Here is a 23,114-nt window from a genome sequence, read left to right on the forward strand (position 1 = left end):
CTTGATATAACCTCCTCCTGCCTCAGCCACCTTCTCCCCTTCTCCATTCTCTGCTTGATGCAGCTTGTCCCCGCAGCCACCGTGGGCCACAGGAGGTATGAAGGGTACGGCTCCGTGGGCCTCGCTGACACTGCGGGTTCATACGGGCTGAGCACCTGGCCTGTCACAGTGCATCACCTCACTGCTGTCCCTTAGGGTGTCCGCAGCTGAGAAGAATGACAAATGGATGTATGCTGGTCTGATTTTAAAGGGTTAAGTATCCAACACTGTTATTCAAAATGCATTTGTAGCCTGCCTCAATGTTAAACATACCAAAACAATAATACAGCTACGGTTACTGTTTTTCCTGCCATATCCAGCATGCTGGTAATTTGTAGATCAGTAGTCTCATGTGCTTTTGTAGCATTCTTACTGCTCACCATTCCAGATCTTCTCAGATTTATGTACAGACTTTCCCATTCAAATTCAATTATTAATCTAATAAGTGGTAACAAAACAATAAAGCTCATGTATTTAAACTACATTGGCATGTAATAGCTGTGTCTAGGGACCTGGCCTTCTTGGATACAGTGAGTATAGTGACCTGCAGCTGTTTTCTTCTAAATCTCTTTTTAAAAAAATATTTGCAGAAGTCTGTATTTTTGATTTCTTGCTCTCCTGGCTTTAGAAGAGTCATGAAGTATTTCTCATACTAATGAGACAGAATGAACTCTGGTGTTCCTCATGGTATCTGACTGTAGTTTTCACTGACACCTTCACCACTAATCACATATCTGTATTTCACAGAACATTAGTAAAGCTAAATATTAAACATAAGTCCTAGAGATTGCGTTGTGGCTGCATTAAGAGTTTCTGGAGAGCATCCCATTAGGTTCTCAGTGCACTGCAGTCTTAAGATCTAATCAGCATCCCTCTTTGGATTACAAGGAACCCAAAGAAGTTGTTATCCTAATCTATGTATGATCTTATAATATTTGACTTTCCAAAGCCACAATCAGTGCCCTGTCAAATACTCCATAGCACAAGTACATTTGCAGAGAAATAAGCCAAGTAATTGACCTGACAGGATGAGCAACCACTTCCTTTTGAATAGATACTTTGTACACTTAAGGCTGTGATGTGACTGTGTGAGTGGAAAGTTCAAATGAACGTTTAATTCACAAGAGAATATATGAGAGAGAGAGCGTTTTGGATTGATGCAGAGGTAGCAGTTCACTTAGGGCTTTCCTTGTGTTGTAAAATGGATGCTCACAGTTTGGTAGTCTATAAACATAGTTGAGGCATGAGACACATTTGTGCCCACCTCTTGGGTGCGTGGAATAGGTACCTTTCATAAACACATGCACTAAACCAGAAACACTGCAGTACATTGTGTTGGAAAACTCTGCTTTTTTCAACCTTTTGCTGTTAAATTTGCAAATACTGTCTTAGCTTAAGTTATTGTCTTTTAAAGTGATCATGCCGCTTGAATTACTGCTGTTTTCATCAGTTTCAAATTTGTGGTTTTGTAACGTGTCACAAAACTTATCTAAATAGTCTTAGGGCCTCTGCTGCTTTTTCTCAGATAGGATATAGCATAGTGCCTCGCTTGGTTCCCCGGGTACTTTACATGCTTGAGCCAGCTTTTAGATAACAAAGTGCTGGAACCTCACATGAAGGGTGAGATCTATTGTGTGCTGTGATCTATGTGTTCAGTTGCCAGATTCAGTTTGATTTGAATGGGTCCAAGGTTTCACCCTGAGACTCCAGGCTATGGTTGCCATTGGGAAGCTGTAAAAGGCAGCCCCAACTTTCTTGAATAATTCTTTCTGAAGTGAATGCTGGCAGTGCTTGAGGTAGGACTGCTTCCATAAACAAAGATAACTTGTGCAGGATATAAGTCCTGTTTATAATTCTGCTCTGCTGGCACTGAGACTGAGCTTACAACTTCATAATGATCTGATCTTGCTATAAGAGTCACGCAATCTATGGGTCAAACTGCCAAAAAAATCCCTGGAAGGATCTCCCACGATGGGGGTGAGTACAGTGTGTTCATCCTGCTCCTGGCCTGGATTATTCCTGTGCTAAACCAGCCCCCTACTCCAGAAGAGCTGTGGGGAGAGATGGAGTCATCCCTGTCCTCATCTTCATGTACCAATTTGGGAAACAGTTTGTACTTGCTTGTTCCCATAGCTGTGGATTTTAATCTTGATTTAGGACATGAAGGAAGATTCGTGCCCCTCTTCACCTTTTAGTGAGCAGGTCGCTTGTGGTTTGCAGTATTGTGTCTGCAATATGATCATATATAGGGTAGTAAAGTGACTGTTGCTTACCACAGTTTCCTTTCTGTCTCCCTCAAGAAACCAGCAAATATAGTACTATAGCTTCTGAAAAATACCAAGAATGATTATAACAATGTTCTGGAGCTTGATGTTTGTGCCAGTGATGTCACTACATCAGGAGATGTTATAAATAAATAAATAAAGTGTGATATCTTTTTAGCCTTCAGCTCAGCCTATGCAGGTGGCTTTGCATTCTGTTTACAAGCCATACCCAAGCCTTATTCAATCCAAGCCTGAGTGATCCTGAATTGCTTAAACCAATTATTTCATATTTTTTATTTAGGGATCTCATTGTGGCATTAGCCTTTTTTTTCTTTCTTTCCTTCCCTGTACAAAAACAAGTATATGAGAGTAAGGATACATGGAGTAATCAGGCAACAGACATATGCTTTCCTGTGCTCTCTGCAGGGCTTGCAGGTTCAAACACAACCTGCCTGAATCATAAGAACTTTAATTGAGTAGATAAAGAGGTCCTCATAATTATAAACTGCAGTAGGTATAACAAGAGGCTAAATACATAGCTGTGGTTTTAATTAGCTGGTGCTTCAAATTAGTAATTGTGGTTTCACTCAGAAATCAGTGACTTTATACACTGTTAAAGCCTCATCACTGTGCAGTTCATTCCTCATTATATCTCTCGGTGTGAAGCTTTCAATACAACATCATGCTGAGCTAAAAAGGCAAAAGTTGTAGATATTTGGTTATCTTCCAAGTGCAGTGGAGCTCTATGGAGATTTAATTCATTCTCGCCAGAGAAAGGAGAATTAACTGTTTTTTGTTACGTATTATATATATGTATGTTTGTATGTATGCGTTCGTACCTAGAGGGTGTGCATGGATGTGTGCATGCATGTCCAGAATCTATCAGGGAAATAGTGCTTACAACAGATAACATCAGTGCATATACTGAGTCTGCTATTCAAATTGTTGTCTGGAATTTGGTAGCTAATTAACTGACACAAAGCAGAGCCAAAAGCCTTATAACAAATCAAATATGGGTTGAAAGCACAGAAGTGTCCCTTCATGCTTGTCACATGAGAGGTTGTCATTGCAAGTTGAAGCACGCATCTTTTCCTTTCCTCTTTCCTTTCCTATTTTTCCCCCCTCCTTCAGGGTTTTAATTATATCTTTTCCCTCGGAGGAGCAGGAGGTAGTTCGCAAAGCCAAGAGACCAAAGTACTTCAGTGCTATTCAGGGGAGAAGTGAATGTGGTCTCAGCTTGTCATCTAGATCTGGCAGGTGCACAAAGTAAGCTGACATACAGCTAAGTGCCACTCGCCATTGCTGCACTGAGGCGCTAGATCCTTTTCTCTGTGTGTGTGTAGAATTATCTGACAAGGGAATCAACTATCCTAAAGTCTCTTCCAGGAGCCTGCTACAAAAACACTTCTTAAAATCTGCTTGACACCCACAATGAAACCGTACATAGATTTTAACAAGTACATGGGACAGGATTAGGTGGTCTCCATCACTTGGAGCATTGGGATGGATGGAGACAAGTGGTACACAGTTAAATGGAGTTGAAGGTGTTGCTGTGCTTCCTTGGCTTTGTGTTTGCTTTCTTTGTGGGCACACACGCCTGCATTTGTGTGTCTGTGCAGGTGTATTTTACAGACTGTGCATACAAATGCGTCAAAATCTATCTTATTCCTCTGCATAATGCTCTGTTAATTTGAAAAGACCATTTTGGTCTGTTTTCATTGTAGAAGTGTACTGACTGTGCTACCGCCCAATTTCACATAGTATTAAGATTCCAAATTTACATTTGGGAAAATTATTCAGTGGCTACTTCTTTCTTTCAGAATTGTCCTCAGGAGTTGCATTGCTTCTGCTGTTTTTTTGCTCTTACTGATAGTAATGAACATGTAACTAAATTATGGGGAAAATAATGTGTTGTCTTTTTTGTCTTTCTCTTCTTCAGTCACTATGAGCAAGACCGGAGTGCACTTAAGCGGAAGGAATGGGAGAGAAGAAACCAGGAAGTCCAGCAAGATGAAGATCTCTTTGCTTCAGGTTTTAACCTCTTTGGGGAACCCTACAAGGTAAATTGCATTGTTATGCTTTACATACTCAGAATGTCTTTTACCTGAAGGGCTTTTACAAATACAGATAAAGCTTCTCATCACCTGTAAGAAAAATAAAGTATCAAAGCTACCTTGGTACTTAAACTCCTGAATACACTGATTATCCAAATCAGCATATGGCAGCAGAGCAAATGGAATGCTCTGCCCAACACTGCATACTAGCATTGACAAAATCAGGAATTTTGGTTACAGTCCAGTTCAAGATTTATTCCTCTAAACACACAGCAAAGTCCTGCAATAGAAGTAGGTACAGCTGATACCTCTACAAGTGGGTTTTTACTTACAAAGCTAGCACTTAGTCTTTTTATTTTTAAGAAGAAAATATACCTGAGTTGTTAAAACCAATGTCCTCTCTATAGATAATGAGTCCATAAGCTTTCTTGTGCAATCATAACCATCCAAAGAAGTCTTTTGGGAGCTTGTCTGAATCTTTGGGGAGCATAACAAGGCTATGAAAGCGAATTATGACAAGTCTTATTCTCTCTAAGGAGCTTTGCTGCCTGAGATTTTCATCACCAAGGGATGTCCCCCTTTATGATTTCTGCTGCTTTGATTTTCAGTAAGACATTCCCTGAAGAATTCATCAGAATGTAAATTTCCATATTTCTTTCTCCTCCCAATCAGTGACATCCATTGAAAGGCCACCACTTCATCTTTCCATTTTACATTGTTAGCAGCTGTAGGGAGCATGAGGGCTCTTTGAAAATTGCCCGTAAAGGAGGAGGAAAAGCTGGCATTATTATCAAATGGTGTCTAATAATTACAGACTGTGAGACTGTGACGGATGCACTTGACTCTTAGCTGTACTTTGGTTTGGGCTGACTGAGGAGCAACAGGCCTTGCATCCTTGGGGTGAACTTGTGCACTGGAAAGCCCCTGGCTCGTGTACAAGAGAGTGAAGGTGTCACAAAAAGTATTTCAAAAGGTGGCTTTGAAACCCAAAAGTGCAAGATAACGGTAGTACAGGACAAGATATCAGAGCTAAAATCTGTCTTCTCTGTATTATTGACTATCAGCCATCCACTTCGCGCTATAAATACTACCGTCAAGATGGGCCCAGTTTGAGCTCTCCTGGAATGGCAGCTGGACTGCACACCAGGTGACTCTCCCCTGGATTGGGGATGCTCTCAAGGGTGGAGATTCCTTACCTGAGACTAAGAGATCTTAGCTTAACCAAGGCAGACAGATCCCTTACCCATGACAGATCCTCAGTAAGTGACTGGTAGCGTGCTGAACTAATAGTATGAAACATTACTAATCCATGTAGCTACTCAATATTATTGTAAATATTGTATGAATAATTCCATTAGACATAAACTGTTGACCAAGTCTGAGACTAAGATTGGATCCAACAGCACCTAGCCTCCAAAAGGTTGCTAGAAAGCAACCTCATAGCTCAAAGGAAGGGTCCTCCTTCCTTTTTGCATCTCTGGTCTCTGTGTGAATCATTCTAATTTGATTCTAATTCCATTTTCCTTTGTATGTTTCTTCCATGCAGTAATTAATAAGATGAACCTTGCCATCAAACTTACTGAACCTTGTCAAACCACTGCTAAACTGTGTTAAATGCCATCAAACTTATTGAACTCTGTCAAATTATTATTTTACATATTGCTGCTTTTCTCTTTTGAGTGAGGTGCATTCGACTTATCTGTGACAGAGACTTATGCACCCAAATAAAGACTATGCACTAGGACAGTTTGTTTGTGGGATTTTTTTGTTTTGTTCTTGTAAAAGTCTAATCAAGGTACTATTTCTGCATTGCACCACATTTTAACAACATTATTTATGAGAATAATAACTTATTATGAACTGATTTTATTAAGACTTCATGCAGGTAGTGTCAAAGGAAACATAGGTGATCGTTGTAGTTTTGGACATGTGCATGTTTCTACATTGATTCTTTGTAGTATGTGTATATATACATGAAAATAAATATTTATTTCTGTGGGTGTATAAGATACATTAGTACTTGCTCATTAGAAGATAAAAAACATTCTTTTGAAGATCTGCTGTCTTATGTTTCATGTGGGGAAACAAAACCTTTGACAATGTGGTGACATCCAGCATTATTGGGCTGGTTGGGCAGTGAGGGCTCCGTTGCCATTTAACGCAAGTGGGTTGCAGGTCTTGCCCTCAAGCTCTGGTGCAACCTGCTAATGCTTGATTTCAGAGAAGGGATCAGAGAAGAGCCTGCAGTTTTATGGCAACAGATATTGAAAAAACAATGTCAGTGTTTTCCTGAGCGAAGCTGTAATTTTACTGCTGGATTGTTGATACCTTTTACGTTTTGAATTAGTAAAGAGTTTAAGAGATGAGTATTTTAGGGAAAACAGTGGCAGTATTTTTGTTACTTTTCAAAGGAATTGCCTCAGAAAAGTTGCATTTGAGAAAGAGAGCCCAACGGGCAGCATTTCCATCGGGGAGCCTTTGGTGAATGTTAAATCATTTATCTTTTTCAGGTAAAGCCCCTCCATGCTGTTCAGGCTTAGCATAAAAAAAGATCTCAGCTTCTAATCCATGGAGGTTAGTTTAACTACGAGGCATGAGAAAAGTGAATGAATTATGAAACCTCAAGTTTCATACAAATTTTCACAAAACCCTTGTAAATTGGGCCTATAAGTTTGAGTGCATCAGTTCTTTCCTTTGTAAAACTATAATGCAATAGCTAGCTAGCAAATTAGTCTTCCAATAGGATTCTATTACAGATCTTTTTTTGAAAGCAATAGAAGCAAATGTAGGAAGGTGTACATTTCCTAAATTAACAAGAGCCTACAATGAGGGGGAAGGCTACTAGCCATGAGTCACAAACCAGACGTATAATTTATGTCGTAGAATACTCAGAAAATGCTTCATTTCCTTGATACCAGCAAAATTGTGATTCAACATCTGTTCAGAAAATAAGATATTCCTTTTTCCTTTAAGAAATGAGCCAATTATCCAGAACGTGGAGGTAGAAATTGTCCCTAGTCTGGTAGTAACAAAGAGCAACCAGAAATTGTGACTGGATTTTGGGTTTGTCTTGCTGGTATCTATGCTTGTCAAGAATACTCTACCTCTCATGAGAGCCCTGAATTTGTTGAGGAAATAAAATAAAAACATTAATATTATGCCTTATGTCTTAAATGCCAGTAGTACACTGCACTGAGCTCGTTCATGTGATGCACAAATGTGGGCTTAGTTGTGTGTGCTCTCCTTTTGTATAAGCGTAAGTCAAATTACCTCTCACATTCACTATGTGGTTTTTGCTTTGCAGTCTGGTCCAAAGGCTATTGAAGACAGTAATAATCCTTCCATTGGCTTCAATAACTTTTGGATATGAGCTTTAGTGCACTTAAAATATGGCTAAGGATGTTTAAGTTAAATTAATCTCCATGCTTTTTAGGAAATACATTTTTTTATTAATGCTCCTACTAAATGACTACAAATAATAATACCTAACACATGGTGTCTTTCATCTCCAGGATTTGAACATTCTGTATAAACCAGAGTTAATGTCAAGCTAAGTTATATTTATCATTGTGACATGTAAAACAACGTAAGTTGAGAGAATCAGATCTCTCCAACACAGAAGTGATTGAAAAGCTCTACATTCAAATTAAAATATTGATTCCCTCTGTGAGGATTTAGGCAAGAGCCACATGTACTGTGCTGTGATGTTGAAGTGTTAAAGTGATGATATGTTGTTAGTACTTTTTTTTTTTTTTTTTTTATTTTTACATTCTGGAAAGTAAGCTAAATGCATCCTGAAAGTATAGCTGAACCAGAGGTGAAGGTTGGTGGTCAGGCTTTTTTCGATGCTTGTTTCCCATGTTCCCATGTGTTATCCCATAAGGAGTTAAAGTGTTTGGGGAAGGAGGAAACAGAACAAGTATGCAAGTGTTTAGACTTCGCATCATAATTCCTGCTGGGCCCTTAAGCACAATGGAATCTCCTTGTTTTAAATTTGGGGGTTGAACAGAGAGAGCCTGGTTTTGGCTGCTGCCCAAACAGCTCATTGTGCAACTCAGTTGAAGGAGACTGTTCATATACAAAGAGCTTATTCTTGGCTTAGCTAGAATATAATTTTTGCCACTAAAATGACCAACCTAGGGACTTAGTGAATAAAAGTGATTCGTGATTCTCCACAACTGGGATTATTAACTGTGTCAGTTAGGAGCACTGGCAAAATGTATATAGATGAGAACCACATTGAACAGTTAATTTTTAAATCACTGCCTCAGTGCAGTGGTAATATATGTTACAATCCCTGAGAATGAGCAAAAGGAAATTTGCATTTATTATCTACTTTTTCAACATTTTTTATGGTATGTGCAGTACTAAGGAAAAGAAATCTTTCTGCAATATTCTTCTCATCTCCTGACTAGTTCAGCAGTGGGTAATATAAGCAGATATTTCAGAAGAAATCCATGCATAGATTTTTTTCATCACTCAAAACTTCTGCTTAATACTTGAGGAAAATGGGATCAGTGGCATGGTAGGATCCCTGGTTGAGGAATGAACTGCAACACTCTCTAACCAAGCATAAGCTCATAGTGTTGCCTTTCCCCATCTTTATGGCCTGAAGTTAAGGCATGTTTGGACTGTGGCACTACATGCTGTATTGAGTGAAAAAAAATCCCAAAGATAAGTAAAAGTATAGTTTGCTGTATCCCGGAGCTACTTACATACACTGCAACTTCTTCGTTTAATTCCAGACTGGAGAAGTTAACCAACTGCTTGACCAGGAACTATAGTTTTGCTTTGTTTTTATCCTTTGAGTCTTGTAAAGTAATAAGCATGGGGAATAACATGTTTTAGTTCTCCGCTGGTCATTTCAATGGAACATAAAGGTCAATAAGAAAACTGGTACTTTGGGTCTCTGTGGGGTGAGTTAGAACAGGAAGAGAGAGGAAATTAGCTGCCTATTAATTATAGCTTCCAGCTTATTTGTCCAGCTTTTTACAAGTGAAAGGAAAAAGGACCAAAAAAATCCATTTCATGCTTCAAAAGAAAAAATATAATAGCAGTGAAACACAGATGAGTCAGTATTTATTTAATAATTACTGGAATTCAAAGAATAGCATGATTCACAAATACAACCAGCCTGCAGACAATGTAAGAATCCCGACACTTAAGAATGTGGCAATCATGTCTATTTATGTTCTGTAAGAAAATATTTTTGAATTATCTCTTATTTGAAGATACTGCAGCATTTGAGTGGGTAGAAGCTTTTTCTTTTCTGGATTCAGATGGTAGATACCTCAGGTCAAACTGAACCCTCCATAGAAAAGTAATTGGAGTTAGAGGGGAGTGAAGAGTTTGGCGCTATGTGTTTATTACAGACTACCCAGCTTCTATTTATGGCAGGACTATGGGTCAAGGGGCTGATAGAGCAATAATGTACTTAAATAAACTGTGTGATTGCAATTCAAATGCTCAGTAGCCAGTAATTGCACGTTCATGTCTTGCACGATATGAAATGAACAAGCCCAACATCTCTGACATAAAACCAGCTTATTTTGCTCCTAACATCCATAACTGATGCAATTTAAACACTTCTCTGAGAGCATATTTAAGAAAATGGGAAGCAGTATACAAGTGTTACTCATGCAAGCCTGTTTCAAGAGATTCTTTGAACACAGTTATTGATAGTTTTTTCTTACATAACATATGCAAAATGTAATTGAAATTAAATTAAATGTCAGCATGACACCATTAAACAGCTAACATTTGCCATCTTCTAAGACAACTATTCTGAGCAGTAACTTTGTAATCAGGAATTTACTCACTCTCTTCCTTTATTTATATTTTTGATATTTTAGACAAATAAAGGTGATGCCCTTGCAAACCGTGTCCAGAACACATTGGGAAATTATGATGAGATGAAGGACCTGTTAACCAACCATTCCAATCAGAGCCACCTTGTAGGAATCCCAAAGAATTCTGTCCCACAGACACCCATTGACAAAAATGAACAGAACTTTTTCCCAGAGCCAAGGAACAGGATGATCCCATCTCATCAGATCAGTGGCCACTCATCGACCACGATGCCTCCACCTTCTTCATTGTCATCTAATTCTACTTTGCTACACGGTCACCAGAGCAGCAGGAAGTCGAGGACAGACTGGTCACGTGGTGGTCACAACTCTAGTGGGGCCCAGCCAAGCCAATCCAGTAGTCAGCCGAGTCGGACAAAACATAGCTCTTCTCATGACCAGCCACAGGGCAGGTATGAAGATCTCTATAATTGTCAGAGCGAGCAGCATAAAAGTGGAGGAACTGAGGAAGCAAATTCTATGGCGGCATCTTCACATTCGAGGAGGCATACTCATTCAAAGTCAGCAGCTGGAGAACATACTTACAAAGAAAACAGTCATTCGAAGTCACCCACAGAGCTTGAGTTTGTAGGACATGGTCCTGGATCTCCAATTCCTTCCACATCTTTGCTATCTGCGAACAATGGTCTTTCAACTCAGAATTTCCCACCAGGACTTCACTGTAAAAACAGCATGGTCCAGCAGAAGCCTACAGCATATGTCAGGCCTATGGACGGTCAGGACCAGGTACCCAATGACTCACCTGAACTGAAACCTCCGATAGAAATTGAGAGTGGATATGGAAATCAGTCCTTTGGAACACTGCTGGAAGGAAAAGTGAACACACCTAGTTCGAAGAACAAAGTACCAAAGCTCAACATTCCTCCTGTTACTGAAGTAAGTAGTTTAAAATATCTTCTCTCTCTCGTACCACTTGAGTATTTCATGCATGGAATATTTTCCTCTGGAAATATGCAGTTCCATTTCCTGGAATTATGGTCTGAAACATTCCTTTTTTCTAGAATGTGCATGACCTCTTTTGGCAAAGTTTTTTGTGATAGTCCCAGTAGCAATATTTAATGAAGTTTAAAAAGCGTAGTTTGGAATGCTCACATTGCTTATTTCTGATTCATATGAAAAGGCTAGATTTCTGTTGGGTGTAATAAATTTATACCACCTAGAATTCTGGGCAGAGAACTTTAATATCTCAGTTCATCTGCAATTTTCACTCTTGCATTTTCAGTTAGGAGCTAGTTTGATAGGAAGATTGCTGTTTTATCTCTAAGGAAAAATGGCAGTGTTCAAATTTCAGTGGTACTAAATAGTTCTACCAGCAAGGAGTTTATTTGCAGAGTTTGCTAAATTCCTACTGCTTTTAATGGAATTAATGTGGCTTAAGTTCTGAGTAATGCTTATGAAAATGTGTCCCATTAAAGCTTTTATGCGTTCTGAAGAGCTCTTAATATCGGGATTCAGTCCCAGTCTCTGCTACCAACAGTTTAAGCTGTTGAATTTTGTATTGCTGGTCAGTACAGCAGTTGTGTGAGGAACATCTTAGTTGGTCCATATTCATGTCCATTCCAAGCACAGATGTAAAGTAAGGATACCAACTAAACTATTTATACTCTGTATACTTTTTCTCTAATTCTGAGTTTCTCTGAAGCAGTAACCTTTGCAAGGTAGGTTTATAGTGTACGTATGAGCAGAATTGCAATATGGGTTTTTCATAGCTTTCTGTTTCCCCCAAAATATTTTTATACTAGGAATGAGGAGCAATGCATTCTTAAACCACTTTATTGCAAAAGGTCAGTTTTTTCTATTGGAATAATTGTTTCAAGCCAATAATTTGTTTGACTATTTAAAAACTTGATGTTATTTATTAACATTCCAGGCAGCAACAAAGACTGATGTGTTTTGCAGTAGAGCTTGGAATAATTTTCTGGGAACTGCATCTGAAAACAGTAAAAGGCCTATTTATATCAAGTGGAAGCTGAGGGTTGCTTGCAGATGGTGTTTTATTAGAAAATGTATTTGTTAATAAACGTAGCTTTGTACAAGATTACTTTACAGATGTTTCTGTTTATTTTTACCTTAGGTTAAAAATCTGCTGATGTAGATGGCTTCATAGTCTGTTGCGATTTGTCGCTAGCATTGTTTGGCAAGTAAATAATTGCATGCAAAGGAAATAATGATGTTGCAAAAGCAAATACATTTTTTCATTTTTGCCATCTATTAGTACTACGAGTCAATAGAGGTACTTTCAAGTGCAGCATTAATATGAAGTATTTTTGGGAATAGGATGTACCTTTTGCAACTTGAATCAACTATTAAGAATGCATTTTTTCTTTCCTTAATTTTTGAGTGAAATCCTGGCACTGTCGAAATCAACTGGGTTGTTAGCGATGTTTTTTGGGCACAGGATTTCACCCACAGTCTTTTTGCGTAGTTCTAAGAACCTCTGATGTGAACTGTTGTTTTTGGAAAGATTCCTAATCACACAGATGAAAAATTGCATCTTAATTTGTTGCTATAGCTGCTTTAGTTTATATCCTGTGTAGTGAAAAGTATAGGTGCATAATTAATTTCATTTATGATCAAATAAATGGTAAACTCTAGGCACTTTAGAAATGAATGCAGATAATAATCTTAAAACAGTCTGCGTTATAAGAGCGAGCAATAATTTGAAGAGGGAAAGAAAACTCAAAACTGCATTAAGGTGGCAAATAGCATAGAACATATGACAATAGCCAGAGTGGTGGATCTTTTACAGGCAAGTCTCCTCCTGAGTTTGGAGGTTTGGATTTTTTTTCGACTGTGTCAGGACTGTGAACTTTGGCCCTGTGTGTTTTTCCACAGATGTGTATCCTGAATTTGATTTACCCTGCGTTCAGCAATAAAACTCCTTCCAATCCAACGTTATAGATAACTGGTTTAGTTTAAGCTTAATCAGAACTGACAGTGCACACCTGTGAAACCCATAACCTTTTCAGAATGACTGCAGCGAGTGGCTCTGTTGTAATCTTTATACAATTGATGTGGAGGCTTATGATCCTTCGGTGGTGCTTATCAATTTATGAACCTTCCCTAGCCACCTTGAGCTGTAGTGATCTGCTTGAAACAATTTTGCTCCTGCTCCACAGGTTTCCATCCTAACACTGTTCCAGGTGGTGGTGGTGATCTTCTTCAAATTAGCAGTAGGAGAATTACTTTTTTGGGGATATTTTTCTGTAATTTGTTCTATGGCTCTCCTCTGTCTTTGAGTCCATTTTTTCAGATTTCTGGGTGTAGACATAGCGACTGCACACCAAACATTTTTCAGTAATTTCTCTCAAAATTTTGCATGCTCTAGATGAGGAATTCTGTGAAGAAATAAAATTCCTAGGTGATGACGGTTCTGCAATAATGGCATCTCTTAAGAAGTGTGAAGTTGTAAAAGAGAAAGAGAGTTTTTACTATCTTAAGGAGGGCGAGGGGAATAAGTAACCAAATATTTGAACAAGAAGATTTAAAAGATGAGTTGAGACTGATGTGGAAATACCGTCTCATTTATCATGGCTTAATGGAATAGGATGTTGAGTGCCCTGGAAGCATTCTGCCATGTGTAAGGAAGTGATCAATTTTATAACATAATTTGTGTCACTTGAGGTGTTGCTCTAAGAATCCTTGCTCGTTTGCTGGGCCCAATTCTGCCCTCAGAGATGCCCATCCATCTTTCAGCTCCTCCGGAGTGGACAACATTGTTAATGCCTTGCTGCTGGCATGTCTCCACTGTGCAATGCATTGTGGTTTAGTGATTTCTGAGCTTATAGAGATTCATGGTAAGTTTCTACAGACTTACCAGACTGGGTCAGGGTGTAGCGTTAGCAGCACTTCTGCACCCATGGACTAATCCTTGCCTGTGAGGGGATGCTCTTGTGTGACTTCAGATCTTGACTCACCCACACAGAGCTAGTTCAGATCCATTTGCGCTGTGAGTGGCTGTATCTGGTGGAGAAAGAGGAAGAGGAGAGCCTCTGTAGCCTTTTAGTTACATCCTGTAAGGATTTCTTTATGGTTTTGTGATCCGTTTGATTTCTTTTACCTTCCTCCTCCATTTTACTTTGCAACATTTTTATCTAAGGGTAAAGGTAAAAAATCTTAGTGTTTGGCACCTTGGGCAAAACCCAGTGCCCCTTGGCTTGCCAGCTTCCGAGATTCAGAAATTGTGAAGCAGACCTTTCAGAACTGGGAGGCCATAAGGGCATTGTGTGACTTCAGGGGGACACGCAGAAATGCACCAGATATCATGACACAGAATTGATAACAATGACCCTGGAGCCAAAACTTATAGAAAAATTTATAGAAAACTTCAAACTGTAAACATTATTTCCTGGTCTTTTCTAATTAACTCTCATCTCTTTAGTCCATATTTATATACATAGTTACATACATTTCCATATTAATTTTGAGCTTGCATTTAACATTTAGTAAACTGTGGCAAGTCTGTGACATCACAAAGAGCTTTTGCGTTATGTAGAATTCCACCTACTTAAATATATGGTGGGAGATGATTGTTACTTACCACTGAAAGAGACCTGTGTTGTTAAATCCTGCACATCTCTTAAAAAAATTAGAGGTAGGAGTACACAAGAACAGCTGATCCTCTCTCTCCTACATTAAAATCCAGAATCTTTATACATGTATGTATATTTAAACCTCTAGGAATCAGATGCTTAGAAATTATTTCAAATTGACTAACTCAGCAGGAGATAGCTGAAAGAAAGCCTGTACTTTTCAGATTGGGCTCAAACACAAATTACTGAGAGTACTGAGTAAAGCAAAGGTTGTTAAGGTCTCTGGGAACATCAGAAGTTGCATTTCTAGAAAATCTTACGTGCAGTTTTCCAGAACAATGCATGGATTTCCAATAAATGTTTAGGGATGGGAAATCAAGGGCAATTGAGATAACATTTGATTCGCAAGGCAGAGTTTTTAAATCTCACTGCAAAATTGGCCTCACGTTCCTACAAAGTAGCAAATGCTCATATAACAAATTTTCCCAAAAATACAAAGCTAGGAACAAATCCAAAAGGCCTACAACATCTATGTCACCACCCACTTAAGTAATAAAAAATAGAGAACTTCTATTTTCTCTTTACTTCTAGGAAAATATTTTGACGGGTTCAGTATACTGCAAAGTGATAAGCTTCTGTTACGTGTTTCAAATCATTCTGTTATCGCTGCATGTATTGATCAGCTTAGTACTTTCTGAGCTAGCTATAAAAAAGGCTGCTCTCTTTCTGCATTAAAGAGCAAGAAAAATTGACAGGTAGATAACCATATTGATTGAACCTAAATAGTAAATGCAGGAGGCTTATATATGACTTATAAAACTCTTTATAGGAACCAAAGCCAGTTTAATATAATAGTTTCTTTTTTTTAATTAAATGGAAAGTAGATGTCTTTAATTAACCACCCCCTTTTTGGTATACATGCTACTCTAGTTGCCAACATTACCACAGTGCCTACATTACCACAGTTGTGGGCAAATCACTTTTTTTCAGATGCAGCTTTAGCTGTCCCCCAGACTTCGAGCTCTGAAGAAGAATGGACTGAATCACGCATTAAGCTGAAATCCCTTTGCTTGGTTCATATTTCAAAAGTCTGAGGCCAAAAACAAACCCAAAGAGCAGTATTTCTTGCAGTATTACAGGTTACAGCCATGTGTTTTTCATTTGTAAATACTGTGAGAAGTAATGTTCTTGTGATACTTCTAAATGAAGACCATATGACACCACTCGACTGAAGACTTCTTATTGTGGCCTTTCTGAGGCTACTGTCCGATTGCTCGGACAATTGCTAGTGAAGCTATTTTGCAGGGCTAGCAAGAGAACAACTTGCTTATTTTAAATGAAACATAAATAAGCCTATTTAGGGCCTGATTTTGAACCACTGTGACCAATGGGAACTTTGCATTCCACATCAGACTGCAGAACAGGGCACTTTAAGTCAGTTGAATAGGTATGGTTAAAAGAGCTGTCCGTGTATATTTGGATTGGGGAAGGAATGGTTAGATAGCTTCTTTCCCATTGTGCATTTGTTAGTGTTTTTCTGGTTTTGTTTTGTAAGTTACTCCTGATCTTTTTTTGCTGGGAGGAAGAAAAAAAAAAATCTCAGTGCAAATTAGAGTACCTCGATTTATGAAGAGTCAGTCTCACAGTGTCTCGAAAAGTTATTTTTTTTTTAATAATTTTTTTGAAAATCCCAATGCTGAAGTAACTGCTTGTATGTGGCTTGTTATTGGTCCAAGTTAAGTGTAAGAAATGCTGTTACTCAAATGGTGTCATATGAAATGTCACAAAGTGAAATGACCTCAAAGGCTTTGGGGAGAGCAGTAGAATTTGTTTTGCTTGAGCAAAGATGTAGAGGCATCATTTAACAGCTGCAGTGGGACTGTAGGATGTATTTGTAGCTCTGCCAATAGATTTGGTGTACAACTATGGGACAGTCACTCTGGTATTTTTCAAACTTAATATAGCCAATTTAATTTGTAGAGGTTTTTTAATCAAACAGAAATCTTTGTCAATCTTGTTCCTCGTTTTGATGAGTGGTCCTCAATTCTTTGGTGCATCTGACTAGGAAAGGAAGTTATAATGTTTAGTCTTCACCCACGGAGGAATATTGTTCAGGTATCTCATGGAAAACCATTATCATGGCAGCTTTTCGATAACTAAAGCTGCATCTTTTCTGCTTCCTTCCATTACTTTAAGGAAAATACCACAAGCCATATCAAGACAGTGTTAAGTATTGTGATATCTTCACATTGACTAGTAATATACTTTTTGAATAGTGACCAGGAGTTGGTAGAGCTAATTTTTCAGCATCTTGTTTCCATCTATCTAGGATGCAAATGCATTAAGAAGGATGCTCTTGGATTTTAATAGTCTGCTTATCTGTCAGCTCACAAGGGCGTTCTTCTAGGACCCATCCAGCAGGTGTAACCAAGTTGCAGCCTTTGCACTATTTGTTAATACTTTTGTGGAACATGACCTGCTTTAATAAATGTATTCTTTGTGAACTGTAAAACAAAGAATGCTCGTGTAAGAAAAGATGAGAAAATGCTATTTTCAGTTATTTAATTTTTTATTATGTGTGTTTTCACTCTGGGCTGTGATCCGCCCTCAAGTGAACAGCATGCGTGCTTCTTACTGAGAGCAGGATTGGAAGGTATTTGGATATCAGCGTTTGGCCTTCTGTGTTAGAATGACTGCTCATTTGTAAACTTCTCAGCTATGTTAAATAATGTTTTATCTGATGTAAACCTTTAAAGTAAAACACAGCTAGTTTGAAAGAACCTACCTATATATTCTCTACTCTTTCCTGTCATAACTTTTGGATATTTTTTCCACAAATTCTTCTGTTCTTTTCTTTGTAGAGAGCACAGGATTTAAGGTTTGAAATTGTCTGAGAACACAGAAGTAGCATGTTTTTTAAAGTACAAACAAGAGAGTATGCACACATTTTTGCAGGGGCAATGACAGCTGTTGTGAATCATCACTGGGACTGAATCTGGGGCTTCTCAGGACAGCCTCTGCTTCTTGAACAAGAGTGCGGACTTTTGGTAGTAGCTATAATTGACTTTCTCCCAGGGCCACTCATTTAGTGAATATGATGAAAACATTACATGTAGTACACACCTGGTAAATGTATAAGAAGAGGTATAAAGAAAATACAAGAAAATTAGTGGGCATAAATGTAGACTTGAAGAAGAAAGTTCTAATCCTGATGTAAATGGTGGTCAAGTAGAAAATTGGACTTTGCTTTCTCTGGAAGGTGTAGATCAGTAAGAAACAACTGGAATGTGCTCTTGCAAATGCCAGGAATCTGGGCAGTTGAATGGTGCAGAAAGTGTGATTAGATATTATAGAAGTAATAGGAAACCAAACACCAACCACTGTTCAGATGCTATGGTAGAAGTTGAGACTGAAATACAGCTAATTAAAGGTAAAGGAGGAGGGATAGTACCATATATTGTCAAGCTGAATGAAGATTTACAAAGAATATTGCAATAAGTAAAATAAGGCTTAGGGAGAAATCAAGAAGGGAAGGTTACTTATGCAACAGAGGTGTGGTAGACATGAAGGAGATGTAGGTGTGATCTGAACATACAGTGAACCTTTGCGACAGCTTTGAGTAGGAATACGCTGACCATGAAGTCATGGACAGTGGAAGTGAGGACAGGGAAACAACTCACCATAGGGGAAAGAGGAACTACAGTACTTAGGTGTGATCAGCTTTCTGGTGGGAATCGCAAGAGCAGAAGTGCTTAACTGTTCTTAAACTCATCAAACTCCATCTTGTGAAAAGCTGTATGTGATATGCAAGCAATTAATCCATGATCCAGAAGGCAGCCTCCTCCTGTGCTCTGTTCTTGCTTTTTTACATGCATAAGGTGCTTATTCACATATACATCCCTGGGTATTTTGTACGCTTAGTTCCTTGACATGCAGAATTATACTCAAATTTTAAACCATTAGAACAATACCATATGAATCATATTTATAACATACCTTCAAAGTGTGAAAATCAGAGGAGGGTCTTATATATGAGCATTTCCGGCTTTATGGCCAAAGCCACCCCACTATAAGCTCGTTGTCTCTGATTGAAGTATGGAAAAGCATTTAGGAGCTGCAGGTGAAAACATCATATGGGAATACTTTAATAAAAAAAGCAGAGTGAAAGAAAGTTGAACATATAACTTGGCAACTGTCCATGAACTACAGATATAGGTTAAAGTTATTTAGTTGGCAGGCGATTGCAAGTGTATTAGCAATGTTGGGGGAAAAAAAAAAGTAATTTCTGTATTTTGGCTTGTGCAGTAAAGAAATTCCTCCCACATAAATATGTTCATTTCACCTTCTGGGAAGTAAAGAAAGGAAACTGTAGCTGCAGTCTGTTATTTAATCTTCCTGAAATTAGCATTTGGTGCTCAGGAAGATTGAAAGATTTAATGCCAATGCCTTCCTCAAAAGAAAGAAATGACACACCACATATGTTTTAGCACTGGTTAGACTGTTAAATGGAATTAATCAAAATCCATGTTAAAATATTTCCATGTGTTAATTAGCAACGGTTTGGAACATTAAAATACATATTGGCTTGGGAATAAATTAGGGAAGAAATATCAGATTGAGTTTGTGGGCTTTTAATTGCAACATAATATACTGTGTGTTTTAGAAAGGTAAATGTAAATACACTCCTATGAAATGCTATGGCTATATGCATTTAAAAATTGTGTAATAAAACAATCTAAAACAGGCTTTCATTATGGCAGAGCGAGCGATACCATTTCCCATTTTAAAAGAAACATTAAATCGTTCCGTCATCTAATAAAGCAAGAGAAAAACAGTTTAAAAATGCCAAGAGTTTCATCTCAGGCCAAAGGAAGTTTTAAAATTTCTCCTTTGAAAATCGTGATGATGTAGCAAGTACCAACACCAGGTCTCCTGTTGTGAGTAGAAGAATTCACATTTGCCTTTCAGTTCCTGCTGGGTCACTGCAAAGCTTGTTTCCCATTCCCTTATGCTGAGTTTTGAAAGCAGCAGAATCACATAAATTTAGTAAATGTATGTAAATGAGACTGGACAAATGGATATGTTCTTACTCTTGATACACACAAGGGAAGTAGAGATATGTAAAGTAGCATTGTAGATACTTAACTCCTAACTAAGGGTAGAGACCATGGTTGGCCCACAGAGTAGGAAGGACCCATTTATTTTCCTAGGGAGGGAGTGACCATTCTTTTCCATGACAAAGACTACGTAGGAACCACCTCCAAGAGGTGTTCTGAAGTTGCATCCCAGGGTTGATCTCCCACAGTCACATGGGTGTGGATGATTTTGTGTTCATCCAGCCCAGGGAGCATAAGACGGAGGTAGATGTTGATTTTAATTTTTTCTATGGTTGCTATTCAAGTAGCCATTTGTAAAATAACAATTGAGCGTAAAGAAAAAGTTTGGGGAGTAGAGAGAGGGAGATGCAGGGTAAGTATAGATTCACTCACTTTCTAGGCTAATGAGCCTATTTTTGCTTGGATTTGCAAAGATCTCTGAGAGGAGTCAGTGATCATAGGTGTAAGCCTCGATCCCGATTAATACTGCCAATTTATACTGCCAGTCTAAACATATTTCAGTTTATACATGCTGCTTTCCCTTGCACGCTTCCTCAGAATAATTTCCCATTGTTATATCCCCCAGATGTGTAAACTCGTTGGGTTATATTTCACTGAGCTGCAAGCTGTGACACTTAAATCCGCAAGACAAGCTGGCAATTACTTCTGCTGTTTGTAAATAGCCAGGCACCCATTTACATTTGCCAGTATTTTAAATATAAACACTGAGATAATTCTTTCTTAAATATGTTAAAACACTGACATGTACCCATTGTAAACTTGGAAAACTGTAAAAATCCTTAGGTCACTTGGAGGAGTCAGGATTTGTTTTTTATTACTTGATGTTCACCCTGAATGAAGTCCTGGTCAGTAACCTACATTTGTGGGGTTTAATCCTTTTTGATTCCACGAAGCCCTAACTTCCATGTTATCAGAAACTAAAAACATCTAAAAAATAATATAATTTCTATGAGCATGTGCTAGTGACACTTAATTATGCTTAGTTGTGAACCTCCAGGAGTGAACATCCAGAAGTAGCTTTCTTAAGCAGCTTCCTTTTGAAGTAAAACTTCACAGTATATTTTGCGTTGGGAAGAAGGAGAGATTGTAACATCTTCCCTTCCCGCCAACACGTGCAGTTACACATTGACATGAAATATGGCACAAATTTAACTAGGGAAATATTAAAAAGAGTAATTTTTATTCAAAGCAATTATCCTAGCAACCACATCATTTGCTGCACAATACCATGATCACAAAGGTCACCATTTAACATAGTTTCAAGGCAGGGACCACGCACTGTGGTGTCATGGACCACAAATGGTTTACAGATCCAAGTTTGGAAATAAGGGATTTAGGGCTTTGTCAATATTTCTGAGAGAAAAACTTCACCATTGAAGTTTCCTAAGGTCTGTGGAGTCACAAAAAGTCAATGAGGAGATATGCACTGTCTGTGCCAACGGTTGACATTTCATTCTCATAAATTATTTCTTCCACCACCAAATAGAAAATGACTGTGCAGAGTGGGATGGAGGTGGGGCTGCCATTCAAAAAGTTTCTGCATGTGACTATAAAGAAATACATTTAAATCCCACTAAAATTTCTTTTTACAACTACTATTGCTTTTTACCCTCTATGAAGCGATAGAGTAGTTCGTCCTTAAAACAAAGATACCCAATTTGCTGTACTGCAGATAAACAAAATAAAGCAGACCCCTCTCTAAGGGTGTAGAAGAGATTGTAAAACACAGCCAGGTTTCACCTGTTTTACCCTTTGATGTTGGCATTGCTGTGCAAGTAGTCCCCCTGCTTCCTCGTGAGGACTAAGACTTTCTGATTCTGAATAGAAGAAGCAAAATTGGGCCATAAATGATCAGTCTGAATAAGACTTATTTCGGCCTAGCAGCAAGAGTAGAATGTAGCAGGGCTATAGAGAGTTATTGCTCTTCAGAGGAGAAGAAAAATTAAAATTTGCAAATGCTGGTTTCGTAAACACATTTTATTAAGATGTAACTGCACCTGCATTTCATCAAGAAAATTGTTTGCAACAGTTTTTAATATACTTTGATATATTGAATATATTTGATTTATTTTGATAATAATATTTTTTCTGCTTTTATTAGTAATTTACATACTTTAAGTCCCTAGTCTCAAGTATCAGATCTTGTGAGAAATGGCCTGTTTACTTAGAAGTCTCGTCCCACTCTTTCAGAAGTAGTGTTTTAGCTATAATGAAGACTTCAGATAAGCAACCAGATTTCAGATGTTTAGCTAAATCAGGAATATCATATTACTATTGATTTTGCTTGGTCACGAGAGCTATGTGCTAGAAAAAAAAGGTTGTGTTTCTGTTAGCATTTTAGTTTATCTTAGGGGCACACTTTGGAAACAAATCTGATCTTCCCCATTGCGTTTCTGTTAGCATTTTAGTTTTATCTTAGGAGCACACTTTGGAAACAAATCTGATCTTCCCCAGTTGCTGCTCTTCGGTTCACTGGGGAGTGATCTCAGGATATGTGAACTAAATTTCTTTAGGTTGAAAGGAAAAGAAGAGAAGGATGCCCATAACGTGCTCCAGATGCTCTCTGGTGCTCAGGAGAAGTCAGACTAGTGCCAGGCAGCCTCTTCTCTCGCCTCCTCTCCCCCAAGATGTGCACAGTATGTTCACTGGCTTCTTGGCACCAACTCTGTTTCTCCATGGATTGACTCGTGTTGTGCTTCTTACTAATGTAGGTGCAGCTTAATTCTCTGGTGCTAGGACCGGTAGTGACCTGGGAGGAAATTAACTGTCATACTGTTACAGAAAGGGTGACTGACTTCTACAGCTTGACTATAAGAACTGTAAATACCTATAGGAACAGGTGGCAAAAGTGGAGAAGACTGCCTTCTCCTCACCACAGGCTGCAGCTCTACAGGGACTAGCCTAAGTCTAGCTCTTTGAGAAGGGAAAGGCTTTACGTTACGGAGACAACTTCCATAACTAAGCACGTTGAAAGGGAGATGATTTTTACAGCCTAGCGTGGGAGATTTTCCATAACAAATCTTGCATGTGGTTTCAGAAGTGGAAGCCCAGAACAATTCTCCATGTTCTTGGCTGCTCTAGTCATTTTGGTTTCTAGGGTGAGGCACACGTCAGGTCACTGAAGGACAGAAGGGAACAGAGGCATGAACAGAGAGAGGGATTTCCCCTTTCATTAGCCACAATAAATATGTTTGTTCAAGAACAAATGGCTGGAATAAAAAGACATGCAGCGCTTATGCTG

General features: G+C 38.5%; 1 protein-coding gene across 1 annotated transcript in view; it reads left to right on the forward strand.

Annotated features, from left to right (window-relative positions):
- The window catches only part of AFF2 (AF4/FMR2 family member 2), a 341,823-nt gene that overhangs the window by 83,586 nt on the left and 235,123 nt on the right, over positions 1–23,114 (forward strand). The window contains exons 2-4 of the mRNA XM_014954912.1: positions 3,463–3,569; positions 4,243–4,363; positions 10,210–11,100. Of these exons, the coding sequence (XP_014810398.1) occupies positions 3,463–3,569; positions 4,243–4,363; positions 10,210–11,100 (1,119 nt within the window). The remainder of the gene's footprint in view (positions 1–3,462; positions 3,570–4,242; positions 4,364–10,209; positions 11,101–23,114) is intronic.

Source organism: Calidris pugnax, unplaced genomic scaffold (genome assembly GCF_001431845.1).
Source record: "Calidris pugnax isolate Ruff unplaced genomic scaffold, ASM143184v1 scaffold38, whole genome shotgun sequence".
NCBI classification, from domain to species: Eukaryota; Metazoa; Chordata; class Aves; order Charadriiformes; family Scolopacidae; genus Calidris; species Calidris pugnax.